The following is a 16,983-nucleotide window of genomic DNA, read 5'->3' on the forward strand; positions in this document are numbered from 1 at the left end:
AAAACAAAATCCATGTATTACTACTTCTCAGTGCAGTAACTCAGAAGGTTTTATTTAAATAATGAATGACATCAAAACCTACATCACCACCAATTTGAAATCCAGAATCATATAGAACACACTTTTCTGATATCTGAAACAGTAAAACGTGATCTCCATAACTTGCTTTAATCATTGTAAAAAAACATTATGAACATTCCTTATTCAGGAAGACGTAAATTTTTAATGGAAATTGTGAAACAATTCTGTTTTCATTTAAAAATCATTTGACTAGAAAACTCAGAGGAAATGAAACCATTTTCATAATAAAATTAAATTAGAACTCAGTAATTATTATTTTATGTATAACAGATAAAGTAAACTCTGTGAAATTAATAAGCCACCATCAGCCTAACATGGATAATTACACTTTTATTGATCCATTAAACCCAGAATATTTTAATAACATATTTAAAAGGTTATTATTTACTCAGTAACCATTAGCTTAGCATAGCACAGATACAAATGAAGTAAATGAAATATCATTTGACTGCCCAGTAAAAGAGATAAATAAAACAATATTAGAAGTAAGTTAGCCCATTACGCCTATGTGCAAAAGTCACTGTAGCTTGTTGAAACCCACTGCTGTTGATGAATGGCGGTCACAAGGAGACAAAGGATTCCTGCCAAACAACTTCAGCAGACAAAGGAAAGACTTCCATATGAGCATTATGTGCACAGTAGTTCCCACATAAATCCGCTGTATCCTCAGTAAAATAAATCCCCTTAGAAAAATCCTGTCTGCCACTGAACTGCACAAAATAAGCCACATATGGTACCCAAATCTTGCATTACGTGTGAGTTTGAAAGAATCTCATACTACTTGTGTTCTTCAGACTTAACCCCAATTAGCAGAGTCTAACATACAGCTGTAAGGTTTGCCACTTCCTCCAAGTATGGCAGTGAGATCCTTAAAAACTGGGGAGGTGTCTACCAACTGTGTACTATAACTGCTGTTATTAATCTTGAAAAACACCCACCACTGAAATGTTAGTCTTGTTTGAGCATTAAAAGCTTAGAAGTAATGTACTACTTCATATGACATCCACACAGTGTGCTTTACTGCAAGTAGAGGAAAGCCAAACCAGGATTCACTCATAGCAAAGAAGAGCAGGTAATGTGTAGAGAAACAGCACTACTTATCACAGACAGTAGCCAATGGAAGCATTCAAAAGCACTTGCGATGGACAATAGAGGGCCCAGCTTCCTCGTATTCGTCCTTACTAATCCACATTTGCTGAAAAGTGGAGAGTGATGCCAATATTGAACCCCCAATCCAGACAGAGTATTTACGTTCTGGTGGTGCAATCATCTAGAAGAGAAGTGTGATCTGCCATAAATAAAGTGGCAAGTGGATAATGCAGTAACGTCTCTTTGGATTAAATAAGTAGGTGAAAGGCATTGTACCAATGCAACTCTAATGAAAAAAGCCATCTGAGAGGTAGAAAGGCTGACAGACTCTTGTCAATAGACATTACCATCAGCAGATGAGTAAGTGACAGCCCACAAAACATCTACCAAAACTTTACAAATGAGAAAATTTCAAATTTAAGAGATTAATATAATTTGATCATAAATAAACACTTTCAAGAGTGGTCCAAGGTTCACTTGTTTAAGGATAAAGTAGCTCTGTAAATAAAGCAAAAAAAAAAAAACCAAACCAACACTTTGGACACACCAGCCTTGTATCCTAAGATAGATGTTACATATTGGGCTGCCTCTTCCCCATTTATCCAGTGGTAAAATGCATCAGCTGTGCTATGCTTTAACTACCTAAATAAATTTCAAATTTATTAGTGAACTGTTAGCCTATTACTGAAATTTCTTTGATCCTTCTCACTACTAATGGCTTTCACTGACAGCTAAACTTTGAAGTCTATGATACTCCCAGTAACTTCTCAAGTTGCCCATCTACCCATTGGCATTTTCAGCTCTTTCCTCTGTAGGTTCATCCCTCTCTCAAACTCCTCTTTCAATCCTTCTTTAGCTAGTTTAAGGAACAGAGGGATAAGGCTGCCTGTCCACACCCTCGTACCATCAGGAGTCCTGATGCAAGACCTGAGCATTTGATTACAGACATTTTAGATTTGCTTATAGGACATAATTTTTCAACAAAAGAAGTGTAAGCATTAAAAGTTACCTTAATCTTCATTGTACTTGGAGCCAAAGCTGTGATCTCTTTCTGCATACGGTCACCAATACCAGGATACATTGTGGTTCCTCCAGAGAGTACATTGTTGGCATATAGATCCTTACGGATGTCAATATCACATTTCATAATACTGTTGTATGTAGTTTCATGGATACCTGCAGACTCCATCCCTGTGTGGAAAGAAAGTTTTCGCCATGTTATTTCTTTTTATTATTGTTAAACTGGAAGAGGAAAGCTCACTAGTCCAAGCTTATTTCCCTCACCTATCTCCCTTCACAAGACTCCAGAAGCTATGGAATGCTTAGGATAGGAAGGAGATTCAGGAATTCCTGAGTCCCATATCCACATTTCTAACAATAACCATCCTTTAGCACTAACTGAGATGTGATCCTTACTACACTTCCAGTAAACAAATTTCTCTATCAAAGGGAATTTCTGTAAATCTCACTCCTGCTGCTGTTCAGATACAGAACTTGGAGCTATGTTAATGCTTGGATAGTTTGATTTTCACATAGAAGTGTGGCTAGCTTTGCTGCTCAGTACAATAGAGTGCCAAAGTGCCTACAGCCATTTTGCTGGGTCCTCATGAGTGCAATCTGAGTGGGAAATATATAAGAGCAGTATGAGTTACCACATAAAGTGCCAACATCCACTGAGAGAATGGGAATTTTAACACTACAGATAAAACTACAGGAAAATAAAGGTTTTTTTTTTTTTTTTAATTAACTCAGATTAATATAAGAAAATAAACAGAAGCAGCATCTGGATCAAAAACATTATCAGTGCTGTGTGGTTATAGATCAGTCAAGATAAAAAGCAGTGATCTTTCAACAGTTCTCCAAACATCGTCTTAAAACTTCTACTGCATTCATAAAAGCTTGAAACTGCCTTAAGATCCTCATACTCTAAATGAACAGAGATCTTTCTGAAGAAACTTCTAAAGAACAAAATAAGCCAATAGAAGCTGCACCTTTCTAAGGACATTTGAGGACAAACATCTAAGATCTTACAGCTGTGAAAGTTTTCTATACTTTCCAATAAATCATGCTTTTTATATTCTGCTAAGCCCCTAAAAAGAGAAGTCGTGCCTCACCTATAAAGGATGGCTGGAAGAGAGTTTCTGGGCATCGGAATCTTTCATTTCCAATGGTGATGACTTGTCCATCAGGAAGCTCATAACTCTTTTCAAGGGAGGAGGAGGAAGCAGCAGTTGCCATTTCATTTTCAAAATCCAAAGCCACATAACAAAGCTTCTCCTTTACATCCCTCACAATCTCCCGTTCCGCTGCAGAGTCAAGAAGTTTTTAATCAACATACAGTGCAACAGATTGAACACAGACATTCTCATGCACAGTTCCTTAGGCCCATGGTGGCCATACAGTCCATTGGATTCTGATTGCTCTGCTGTCTTAACTACATAACTTCCCATTTGCATAACCAAATTTCTCTCATCTGCTGATGAAGATGTATGGTGTTACCAAATACAGTAAAGATCAATTTTTACATTTTATGTGCCAAAACTTTGATCAGATCTCCAGAGATTAATCCATTACCAGCTACTAACTTTGTTCCCTTGTCTGTCAAACCGATACGATGAACTCCAACAACCAGTTAAATTTCTCAATGACACAGGATTTCCTAACAAAGTGGTAACCATGTCCTTGAGCTCAACAGATATGCTGCAAGGCACAGCCAGATATGCTGCAAGGCACAGCTAAGCTAGAGGTATGGTTTTTGCCAGCATAATAAGACAAGTGCCAGAACAAATATAAGCAAAGGGCATCCAAAATAAAGCTCATTACCAGTGGTGACAAAAGAATAGCCTCTCTCTGTAAGGATCTTCATGAGATAGTCAGTCAGATCTCTGCCTGCAAGGTCCAGCCTCATAATAGCATGGGGCAAGGCATAGCCCTCATAGATGGGTACATTGTGCGTGACACCATCCCCAGAATCCAAAACTATCCCTGAAAAGAGAAAGAAAAGGAGAAGCTGGATATTTTCCATTGTTACATTCCTCATATTCTAAAATGAATTGTGCAGCAACAAATAAAGATGCTCACCAATTGCTTCTGTCATTTTTATAACTAAACATGAGATGAAATTGTTAGCTCAAACTAAGCAATTGTGTCTGTGAAAAGACATGTAACATTCAGCAACTTGATCGTATTGTTCTTAGCGAACAGATGCTAACAATAATAATCATATACAGAGTCTTTCATTTCAGAAGACTGCTATCGCTTCACAGACATGAAACAGTATATAAACTGCACATAAAAATCTGTCTGCCATTAAAATAAATCATTCCATGAGGGAAAATGTAACCGTGGTTTATCTGTCTGCAGATGAGTCAATTTCCTATTCAAGAATGGAAGTGAGTGTATGTTTTCCACCCAAAATGAATAAAGCATTCCTGATATCAAAGATGTACATAAACAGTCAAATTTTAGACACGAAACAAGTATTTATAACAGGTTATAATCCCTGCAGGCTGGTGATCTTTTTATATAGAATTATACCGTGACATCAGGCTACTTAAACAGATGTATTTTAATTTTTTTCAAAATATGTTAAGACTAAGAGGATACTAAAATGTAATTTATTGTCTTGATGTTTAATCAGATTCTAAATGGCAATAAGAACTACATGCTAATTCTAGAGCAGACATGCTAAATCAGGTTTGGTGATAGATATTCAATACTTAAATATTTTCATTTAATCACTGAACAGCATTTATCTTGTATGGGGAATGGAGCTTCACAATAGAGATAGGCATGAAATAAGAAGGAAATGGCAGGCTTGGAACAGCCCAGTTAAGATACAAACTGTTCTCCATGCTGTGCAACTAAGGGCAGTATCAAGTTGTACCATCCACCTGTTCACATTATTGAGAAGTAGCTACTTGATCATTTTAAGCGGAACAACATGAAGCCTATGCCCACACCTGCCACGAAAAGCAAGACAACCAAGAAACACTCATATGGAAACAAAACGCCTTCATCGTGCCATTTAAGTATCGATTCTTCTTAATAAACAGCTGGCATGCCACAGCAAAGGAGTGTGTACATGCACAAACGAAGGACAGGTGGACAACACAACACCCAGACAGACTCACCAGTGGTTCTTCCAGAGGCATACAGAGACAGCACTGCCTGAATCGCTACATACATGGCTGGCACATTGAATGTCTCAAACATGATCTGTAATTAAGAATTCACAAACCTTTAGCAGCTACACTTAAAAGTATATGAAGAGACAGTAGAACAACTCTTTTTGATGAGGTGCTGGAACAGGTTGCCCAGAAAAGCTGAGTTCCCCCTCCCTGGAGCTGCTTAAGGCCAGGTTGGATGGGGCTTTAGGCATTGTGATCTAGTCTTTGATATAGCAGTTGGCAACCCTGCCTGTGGCAGGGGAAGTTGGAACTTGATGATTCTTAAAGTCCCTTCCAATCCAAGCCTATGATTCTACGATTTTTTTATTATTAAGATACCTGTGGTTCTTCTAGGAATAGCATGCCACATTTTCTTTAGGAATTCATAAAAATCACTGAAGTCAGTGGATCTCTTTTAATGAACCTCAGACTAGGTCAGGTTGCTACTGATAACATTCATTGAAGGCAACAACTCTGGACAACTTTCTCACCCCACTGCTGCAAAAATACAGCAATCTAAAGTATTCATATATCAGTTAAAAATTAAAAAACACAGCTGGAAAAAAAAAAGGAATAACCTATTCATAGCTCAAGGAAGATCCGACCATTCCTGGCACAGTTTTTGTTCTGTCTCAAAAATTCCTCTGCTAGAGTGTTCCGATTCCTCTGGCAAACATATCTAGTGAAACATGAACTTCAGGATTCTCTTGGTGTATAGCTAAAACCTCATTTGGTCAGGCTTAAGCCTACGTCATCTCATTCTGTCTCCAGCAAACACTTTTTTCTCTTTATGGTAACCTCGGATATCAGAAGGTTCTTCACCAGTAGTGGGCACAGAAAAGGCTCCCCAGGGCCCCAAGCTGTTGGAGTTCAAGGAGCATCTGGACAATGTTCTCATAGAGTCTGATTTTTGGGTGGTCCAGTTGGAGCCCAGAGTTGGACTCAATGAAATTTATGGGTCCTTTCCAACTTATGACATTCAACATTCTCTCATCTTGTCTCCCCCATCTTCTCTACCCTAAAAAGCTCCAACTCTTCACTTTCTATGCCAGGTACTCTGCATTTTTATCAGAGCAGATGGAGTATCTTTTGTTTCCAGCTAGAGCTCTGCTGAGTAAAAACATTAAAGGCTCACAGGGAAGTAGTGAAATATGGACAGCCATATGGGATTTAGTCTTTCTTAAACTAATGTCACCTACCCCACGCAACGCCACCCCATCATTAGTGGTACTACCACGACCACATCTCACCATCCCACCTGGGAGAAGTGCAGAGCCATTGGAATCAGGGAGTTACACTTAAAGTTTGGATTTCATAAGTTAATGCCCTTGCCAATGAAGTCTATTTAATGAAAAGCACACCAACAATTAAAGAATATATTAATTAGATATTTCATAGTTAATTGATGCAATGAATTTAACGCAATAAGTAATAGACCATAAGCCTCTAAACAGGATTTATCATTACAGCATAATGACAAAGAAACAGTCCCAGACATGTCTACTGTATAAACTACACTTTCTGGCTGCCATAAACTAGGTTTTTCTTATGTTTTGTTGTTGTGTTATCTCCAGTAACGTGTGCTGTCAACCTCATTACTTAATTAGTATATTTACACTGTTGCTGAATGGATGCATAATCTTTCTATTAAGTATATGCCAAATGGGTGCACAAAGGGAAGCTGAGAGCTACATTTGATTTTCCCATGTGATTTTACTTCCATATCTGCATTTAAATCACACTTCTAGTTACATCACTAATCAAATCTGCAATCTGGACTTCTGGCCAGAAGGCTGTTCTAAAATGTTCAAACTTTGGAGATTTACTTTTGGTTCTGAGACAAGCTTATTAAATCAATTTGGGCACCTCTATCTGCAAAAATTTTTCAGCAGAGCGTTATTTCAATTCAAATACTCCTAGGCAATCCATTTTCCCAAGACAGAACAGATCCAATTTTTAGAACAATTTTCTCCAATCCTTTGAGCTCAGAGATACCAACCCTAAGTGATAATCTTCCATATTAAGAAAGCTGAATATCAAGGACTTTACACCATGGTTTCCTGTATGGTTCCCATGCAGAAATGATGTGCAGTGCAGCATTTCCCAGGGAAGTGGTGGAGTCACCATCCTTGGAGATGTTCAAGAAAAGACTAGATGTCACACTGAAAGATGTGGTCTAGAGAGGTGGCAGGCATGGTTTGACAGCCAGACTGGGTGGTCATAGTAGCCTTTCCAGGCTTACCAATTTCACGATTCCTATCTGGTGGCCCACCATACCTGAGTCATTTTTTCACGGTTGGCCTTGGGGTTCAATGGGGCCTCAGTCAGCAGCACAGGGTGCTCCTCTGGTGCAATGCGGAGTTCATTGTAGAAAGAATGATGCCAAATCTAAAATGAAAATCACTTCAGAAAAGTGGTATCGGGAAATTATTCCATTTGTTCATATAACACTACACAGGAAGCTTTTCAGATACAGTCCTAATAAATTTTCTATAGACACATTAAAACAGAGAAAAAGCATGCAAGAGTGAAGCTGCCAAATGCTGCTCTGTTTTTATTAACCAAAACCACTGGGTTTTTACCATATTGAACAACAGAATATGACCTACACAAGGGAGCCCCGCCAGCCAGGATTCCCCACACACATGATGGATCATCCTCTCTAAATGAGAGCACTGCTGCATTTCCAGCCCCAGTGCTCTGACGCTGGAGCTGAGCCGAGCACTGAACTGCCAGTTCTGGAGAGATTTCTCCACTTCAAGCTGTGTGGAGGCTGAGATCCAGTTGTAAGCCACTGCCAAGACAGTCTGTATAAATCTAATTATTTCCGCAGAAATGAAAAGTTGTTTTTGCCACAGCTATTTCAGCCTGTAAGCCCTGAATCAAACTCACTAATTCCAAGTAACTGCATTTCTCAGTTTCTGTGAATCGCTGTAGTGTTGTTCACGTTGGGAGTGCTACCTGTACCAACAGTGCTGGCTTTAATTGTTCTCCTGACCCATCAAGACCTTTTTTGTCTGAGAACTGACTATGAGGAACTCAAAGGATTATTTTCTTGATGTCAGCTCAAAGAGAGATTGTTTTGTATTGTGATGAAATATTTTCTTATCTTCTCATGTAATTCTTTCCTCCATTTCTTTTTTTTTTTTTTTTCTGTCTTTTTAATCATATTCCAGCTTTGTCCAACCTAATGAACTTATTTCTGAGCACAAAGCATCAGCTTCGTGCTCAAGTTTATTTGACGAATCTCTTAGAAGCAAGTATTATTAGGCTCCAAAATGAGCTTAAGCAGAAAAAAAGATCTTATCTAAATTTGAAGCACTTATAAAGTCATCAGCTGCCCAACACTGGAATTATTTATTAAGAAAGTTATCAGCCCTTAGAAAAAAAACTCATTCCCTCTCAGTCACTTCAGTATAAATCCAGATGTTTCCAGAACTGGGACTTAGGGTGCAGGCCATTTCTGCTTGAAGGTTGTAGCAATTGGACAGATAGGAAAAGTGTTACAAAAGAGGTGTGATGACAGAAGGATGGCATGGTAGAAAGGTGCTCTAAAGGAAGGGAGGATTGCTCACCTGTATCAGAAGATGCCAGATTCACAGGGGAAAGCTTCACCAAGGAGGGATCTCCAACCAGAGATCCTTCACCAGTGGCAGTCAGCCTTTAAATGAGGTCTAAGAGAGGTGCAGCCAGGCTCCACCCCTTCTGGTCACACAGCTGAATTGCCTTCACCTGTGCTCCCAGGGCTGACCTGATCCTTTTCTCCAGGTGCTCAATCAGTGGTTCAGGCTGTGACTCAACAGTTACCATACAAAGGTTTAGAACACAAAGGCAGGAAAATGTTGAACAAAACGAAGTAATCAGTAAAAGTAAAATAAAGGACAACATATGTCATACGTAAGGAGAAGAAAAAGATCGCAACTTCAAATAGGAAAGAAGAAGGAGAGAAGGAGTCATACATCATTAACAATGCACTGAAGATTTCAACAGTACTAGTAAGTATGGACCCTACTGAAACCTCTGGCATTTTGCAGGTTTTTCCTCCAAACCAGGCAGGAGTAGGTGCTGCACAGACCATTAGAGTTGATCTAATGATAATAATGGATAATGATATTCCACAAGAAATGAGAATAGCCCCATGTTAATTTCAACAGGTGACAGGAATTAAATTTCAACAGCAGGCAGAACAGCTAAGAGAAATTACCGAGGAGGGATTATTCCAACACTTAAACATTTACATAGCCATCAGGGTCAGAAATCTCCCCATTCTAACGCTTCCCCTCCCATATGCTGCCAGCTCCATAGCTGCAAACAAATTAACGGTGATGTACAAAGCCCTGTGTTATTATCCACTGGAAAACAGAGCAATCCCAATTTGAATATTGTGAACTGAAGCACACCAGAGGAAGAATGCTTCGCTTCATTGCCCACATGTTGTGTTCCTGATTCACACAGATGCCTGGGCAGCCAGCAGCATCCCCACCCGCACTCCCCCTCACACACAAACTCATCCTTACTCATTCACTCAGCCCAGTCTTTAGGTGACCTCCTCTTATTGTCATGTGTGCATGGCTGAGCACTACACTGTTATGCCTTTGTTCCATTTTTTTGGCACATTCCCCAGCAATTTCCTTCTTTCTTCTATAGTGTGGCATTTTTCAGTACTGTTATTTCCAAGCATACCAAAGAAATTCGTGGTTTGGATCAGAACTGTGCAATTTGTTTTGGGAAATCCCAGGGAAAACACATAAAACTTATTTTTTTAATGTTCAAACTTTAGGAACAATGCTTTTCAGAGCACCCTTCAGCCAGAAGAGCATGTACGTGTCTGTATATGTACTCATAGACCAGAACTGTTGTACAGTTTCTGTTGTACAGAAATTAGATGGAAGATTTCCATGTGATCCTATGGCTTACTGAGATGGGGAGAATCATAATAATATATATATTTTTTAATTTATTTGCAACAATCATGAAAGTTAGCAATGTGATTCTCATCTCTCCCTTCCCACTTCCTTTCTCTCATGGTTCTTTTTTTGCTATTTGTTGCTCGTCTATTTGAAAACTGTCTCCACTTTCTGTCCCAGTTCTTAGACTGAGCACAAGTCTGTCTGGCGGCATCTCTTCCAGCTATGGCATCTTGGCTATTGTATAACATCAGAAAGTGATTTTGAGCTAGGAACCCACTCTCACTCATTTGATTGATAAAGTGGGGAAAAAAAGAAAAGGAAAAAAAAGGTTGAACTACAAGAATCCATGCCTTGTCTTATTATCATTTGAATTACAGCACTGCCTGAACCTCCACCACAGAACATCCTTGGAAAACCCCTCCCCCTAACAGAGGTCAGTCTAGCCATTAGGCTACACTGCAGCACTACACCATGAGACAGTAAAGCACATGCCAGTTTTTTTTGGTTTTTTTTGTTTTTTTTACCATCTCCAATTTCTTTTCTTGACTGCATTTTAAATAGCCTGCTCCAGCATCGAGCATTACCCAGAAAGCAAACATCAGTATGTGATCTACACAGAACAGTTTTGGTTCCAGAAACAAATCTAGTTAACTTTTTCACTCAATGCAGAGAGCAGGAAAATTATCAGGAAGAACAATATAATGGGAATTATATTCCCATCTATTCTACATTACAGAAATGAGCAAGGTACCTTCCCAGGAAGCAGTGAAATAATGAAATGCAAATACTATGCTTCCATCTAGAGGAGTAGGTGGGCAATTCTCATCCAGACAAGAAGTTGGGAGCTCCCATTACTTCTGTGTTAACTTTGGTCTGTTCACCTGGTACACCCTGCACTATAAGTGTGGGTTTGTGGCTGTGGCACCACAGCTGAATTACAAGAGAACACACAGCTGAGTTGTTGCCCTTAAGTAGACATAGAGCACTCCCACAGATTCAGGTGCTCCTGAAAAGACCAGGGATGCATGCAATATGTGAAGGACTTCTCACAGTAAGATAACCCTCTCCAGAGCCCATCAGCAGCACTTTGCACTGCCAAGCCTGCTCTTGGGCACCCTCAGCAGGGCACTGCACAGCACCGTTCTGCTGTCCAAATGCCAGGAATGCAGTGTCTGGCAGGAATACAGCAGCTTCATCACCACACAGGCATTAAAGCTTACTGGAATCAGCAATGGGAAAACATACTCTAGGGAAAAAGTCCCCTGCTTAGAGAGTTGGTACAGGGATGAGAAGCACAAATCTGGTCTTCAACTGGCAGCAAGTGCATTCTATGCAATACAGAATGTGGGCATCATCCATGTCCATTCATGTAGGCAAGAATTAAGGAGGGAAAATCATCCCACCACCTCACAGGTTTCAATCCCAACTGAAATAACCTTCCTTCGTGTTTCTGTTACACCTCTGATGATGAACTGCAACTCTGACTTTAGCCAATTCCGATCACATCATACCAAGTTCTGCCTCAGTACAAACTTCAAGACTAAAAATACGTATAAAATATTTGTCTAACATACCACAAATACCTGAAGAAAAACATTTACTTTTTAAAATGTCTCCAGTAGTGCTAAGGCCTGATCAGCACTGGACTCCTGTAGTGGCACACTGCACCATCCTTTCAGCTATGCTGAGATTTCCTCAAGGATTCTTTCAAGGACTTCCTTTGATTTGCAAGAAAGACAGTGGCAAACTCTATGTCTTTGATGACGCTTTAAGAAAATTATATTAAAACACCCACCTTTTCCATGTCGTCCCAGTTGGTGATGATTCCATGCTCAATGGGATACTTCAGCGTCAGGATCCCTCTTTTGCTTTGTGCTTCATCCCCTACATAGCTGTCTTTTTGACCCATTCCAACCATAACACCCTGCAAAGTATATTGTTCTGCTATTACTGCAGTGTATGGCAAAAAGAATATGGTCTAAACCTCATGTGAAACAATGTACTTCACAAAGTCAAACTAAAATGCAAATTTACTGGTAACCACTGACCGTACCAACTACCTCAATAAACCCTCCAGGAAGCTTAACACAGCTTCAGAAATGAAGCTGAGGATCTTGCACCGCAAACAGAGAATGCCTGTGTAGAAGCAATGTCTAGGAAGGCATCAGTAAGCCCATGGTATCTCCAGGAGAAGTGGGTGCTTCAACACTGCAAATACTTGCAGATGAAAAAGAGAGAACCTGGTTTTGACTCCAAAGATCTACTTCATATATTTGCTTGCACTTTGTGTCTAAGCAGTTCCACTACTGCCTTTAAATGGTGAGATAGCTCCTTGCCAGAAGACCAGTTTACAACACAGGTAAAAGGATAAACATTCAACTTTGAAAATTTACATTAATTAATACTCTTTTGTAAAACATAAAAGAGATTTTGCAAAAGAAAATGAGCATGTTGAACAACAGTTTTATTTATTTCATCATGCTTGCATTAGGAAGTCTATCATTCTTTCTCTAAATATAACAAGACATTGGGTACAATATTATTCAGCAAATAGTAAAAAAAAATATTTAATTTTGTCATGGATAATAACGCAGCCACTGAGATGTTTCACAGTGCAAAATGACACGTCAGGTCCAATCATGATTAAAAGCCAGCGAACAATTCTAGAGGTTAAAGAATGGACATGCTTTCAACAAGTGACATTTAAACTTCAATAACTCATAGAGGTGTTCAAAATACATTCATTAAAAAGCTTAATATTTTATGCCTGTCTAAACAGGCTTATTCAACTTGGCAAAAGAACACAGAGAACTTCAGGGAAGGGGTTAGACACCTCAGAAAATTAAAATCTGACTCAGATAAGAACAAAATCAATGAAAACTGGCAACTTCTAATTCTAAAGGAACTGTTAGAAAAGTAATTAAGCAAGGAAGACCTTTTTCAAGTTCAAGAAAAATCACATTCATCCTTTCTAGTTCTGCTGGAGTTGATTAAGTGATGCACTAGAGATCTTTTTCAGACATTTAATGGGCCCTGCTGTTGTTTAATGGAACGGTAAAAGGACCTTACCACTATTATTCATTTGTTTTCTTGTGTAAGCAGCGTCCTTCCTTTTTTGTATGTACTGATACAGCAACTTTTGTGGGTTTTTCTCCCATAAGACATCTCCACATCATTAAAACATTCATGTTCTTCTACAGTCAACATTTTATAGTTGAAGAATACCTTTTCCAAAGCACTCTGAAGCTCGCTGTATAAAAGATACACAGCTCAACGACCTGGTTCTTAACAAGCTCAATTCCCACAAACATGAATGGGAGATTTGCCTGAATAATCCTTTATCACTTCCACAAGTCTCACAAACACGAGCAGGCAGCACTTCCATTCTGGTACCAACAGACCTGATGTCGAGGGCGTCCAACAATGGATGGAAACACGGCTCTTGGAGCATCATCTCCTGCAAATCCAGCTTTGCAAAGACCAGACCCATTGTCACAAACAAGGGCAGTGGTTTCATCATCATCACACATAGTGCCTCAGTTTGGGCTGTAAAACAGTAATTTGAAAGAGTTTGGGGGAGTAGATGGAAGGGAATGGGACAGAAACATTTCTCCACCTTTAAGATAGCATATTGCTGTAAAGAAAAATTATTTTAGAAAATAACAAAACTAAATATCAAAAAACTATGCTAAAGCCTCAGTTCTGGAAAACTAAGTATCTGTATAAATTTTGGCTTGAATGAATTTTTAGTGAACCGAGTTAGCAAGGACATTCAGCTTCCATTTCCAAAAGGGAAATCTCCGACATCCATGTCATACTCCATTAGTTGACTTGGTGATCACAGGACGGGCTCAACTAATGGATACACATTCAGCTCTACATGGACTTCAGCAAGCTTAACTCAATCTCTTCCAATGCTAAATTACCTTCCAGAAATTACATTTGTTAAAAGTGAATTAATCATATGCACCCACCAGTTATAACATTAGTGCTTAAGTGGTAAATAGGATCTCCTGAACATTAACTCTTTCAAATGCTGCTTTTGTTCCCTAATGGCATTTTTAATTTTGCTTTTTTCTCAGAGGGCCACCATCAATCTGAAGAAACAAATAACAACAGCCCCCACAAAAACTTTCAGGAAAGTGTTGGCTGTGTTTTTAAATGACAGCTACTCTGTAACGTTAAGTGCTGGCTAGAGGACCCATTCCATACTTGTAATGGTAAATATCTTATCAAAGCAGCTATTCTGGGACAAAGAACAAGCTGTGGCTGGCACAGCCAGCCAAAATCAACAAAACTGCAGCAGTTGGCCAACACATCAGACAAAGTCCTGAACTCACTGAAATCCATGGCAGAACTCCCACCGAGGGAGGGCCCGAATTTCACCAAGACTTCTCTTTTGGACTCCTTGTTTATTTTTAGGGTTGTAAGACTGCCTGCTTAGGCAGTCAAGAGAGAAGTATTGCACTTTTCCTTTTCTGGCAACTTCATTTGGTGAGGAAGAGAACTTGAAGAACAAAAAAGGAATGAACAAGAAATCAGAACTTATCCCACTAAGTCTCCATCTGCCTGATGTATGGGACTTCATGCTCTTCAGAGGGCCGCTGCAATAATACTGAAGTCCTTGGATATTTAAAATTAAGGTTTTCTCACAACAGACAATGACTATGCACTCTGCCCCTTCTGCATCAAAAAAAATAATGAAGTTCCTGGTGTTCACTCCTTCACCATGGGCTTTATGGAGTAAGACCACAACATACGATTGATCAGAACATATGATAGATCACTGCCAGATGAAATGGATGCATAATTTGAATACATGATATTGCATATATGAATACATATATAGTGTATATGATAATGCAGTATTATAAAATAATAATAATCTCTTTAATTGATGTTAATATGCACGTGACTGGAAGATTCCTTTGCTCATAAAGAAGCTGAATATTTCTAGCACATATGTTTGCAAATAGCTTTAATTTAGGTATGTTTAAACATTAGTTCCGGCAGGTGGTGTTTGTGAATCTTCACCACACTGCCACAAGCCATTACTTACTTCCAAAATCCTAATAAAAAGCCTTTGAGAATGCAATAAACTACCTTCCAGCATTATCCAGCTTTACAGAACTATATGCAGACTTTGATTCCATCAATGTGAGTCTGAATCAAAGGAACTTCAGTTCCTAAGTACAAGAACTACATCAGATGAAATGCTACAATTTCAAAAAAGAGAAATTAGAAGTTCAGAGATTCTTCACAGCTCTGATAACATAGCATTGATCAGTGGTTCCAAAGGCTGGATACAACAAAGATGCTTAATTCCCAAGGAGAAAAAATAATATTCCCATTCACTCTCATGCACAGCATTTTATGTGCAACTGTGAATGGAAAAATAGCGTCAGTTACAACCATCCCCAGAGAAAAAAAAAATCACAGTGAAACCTTAGTTCATCTTTACAAGCTAGACTTCGGAGTGGCAGCAGTTATTCAGTTGGTACTTTTACTCAATATTGGTTAGATTCCAGACAAGTCACTGAAACTTATTAATAAAATCAATGGCTGAATTTGTTCACTTCATGCTTAAAAAAAAAAAAAAAAAGTAGTGACCTTGCTATGCTTATCATTATTTAATCATAAGGTAAATGTTAAAAGAGTACTACTTAAATACACAAAAACCTTCAATGACAGTCATGTTATTGCTTTGCAGCTGCTGGATTTATGTTTAATAAACAGAAAGCTTCCTATTTGTTTCAATTGGTTTCTGCATAATGCCTGAAGTTCAGAGAACACTATTAAAGTTCTAAACTGTATAGCATGTTCTGTATTTTGTATGCATATTTAGCACGGGCCAAATAAAAGTCCTTATTGTCTATGCTGTCCTAGGATTGACAAAGGACAGGTGCCTAAACCATCTAATTACCTCAAACTCTTGAGCCATGTCTTGTGAATGCCTTCCCCACATTCATCCTTCCCTGCCCCTCAGTGAGTTGACCAAGTGTATGTAACAGTGAAATTAATTCAGCCATCCACTCTCAAGACAGCACTCCTTTTGTAAAATACAAAGCGTTTAGTCCTTCAGTACAAAATGCTGTGAGAGAACTAAATGTGATGGAATACATTCACCTTGTGCTTCATCCTGGTTTGTGTCATAGCTACTCATAACTACCTGTTCAGCTTGCACATATAGATTCTTCTAGGCTTCAGACAAAGAAGATTCCACTGTACACCACTGATCTTTCCAATGATGAGAGACATCTACATTTCCTTACAATCATGCAGTCAAACCTGAACTGCCTTACACTTGGAGTCCTTCTGGAATTCCTTCAATGGCTAAGGCAAAACAGGACCACACTTTGGAAATAAGCAAGTGTACACATACCCCCCAGAAGATCTCGAACCAAGTGAAAAGAAGCGTTATAATCATCAGCTGTTAACAGGTGAAACTCTCAGGGAGTGCTTACCTGGGAAATGGGGACGATCTGTAAAAGCACCTTCGTAAATGAAGTGATCTCATCTTCCATTACATTTATAACAGCTTCAGGAATGGAGTTCACAGAATATCTACATGAGTCAGGCCATGTTTGGAAAGCTTTTTTTCAGTTTGTGCTTATCGCTGTGACAGCATAAAGGCCTAGATAAATTAGGGCAGGATTTCCATTACCTCTGAATCCCCTCCCACTGCTAACTTGCTGTGCCTCGTGAGAAAGGATTTGTATTTTCATTAAACCTCC

The 16,983-nt window shown here is 39.0% G+C and overlaps 1 protein-coding gene across 2 annotated transcripts; it reads right to left on the reverse strand.

The window, feature by feature from the left end:
- Positions 1-365: 365 nt before the first annotated feature.
- LOC116229100 (actin, alpha skeletal muscle B-like) lies at positions 366-16,851 on the reverse strand. 2 transcript variants are annotated; one of them, XM_031593327.2, is made up of 9 exons: positions 16,714-16,851; positions 13,651-13,795; positions 12,045-12,173; positions 7,617-7,727; positions 5,304-5,388; positions 3,994-4,155; positions 3,285-3,476; positions 2,180-2,361; positions 397-1,351 (listed from the first exon to the last, which is right to left on the reverse strand). In XM_031593327.2, exons 2-9 carry the CDS (start codon positions 13,777-13,779, stop codon positions 1,208-1,210), a joined length of 1,134 nt encoding a protein of 377 aa, XP_031449187.1. In that variant the 5' UTR covers positions 13,780-13,795; positions 16,714-16,851; the 3' UTR covers positions 397-1,207. The 2 variants fall into 2 exon arrangements, with proteins under 2 accessions (XP_031449186.1, XP_031449187.1); XM_031593326.2 differs by lacking the exons at positions 12,045-12,173; positions 13,651-13,795; positions 16,714-16,851 and adding an exon at positions 8,915-9,222 and having other exon boundaries at positions 366-1,351.
- Positions 16,852-16,983: the final 132 nt, after the last annotated feature.

Source organism: Phasianus colchicus, chromosome 5 (genome assembly GCF_987193195.1).
Source record: "Phasianus colchicus chromosome 5, bPhaCol1.hap1.1, whole genome shotgun sequence".
Classification (NCBI taxonomy): Eukaryota; Metazoa; Chordata; class Aves; order Galliformes; family Phasianidae; genus Phasianus; species Phasianus colchicus.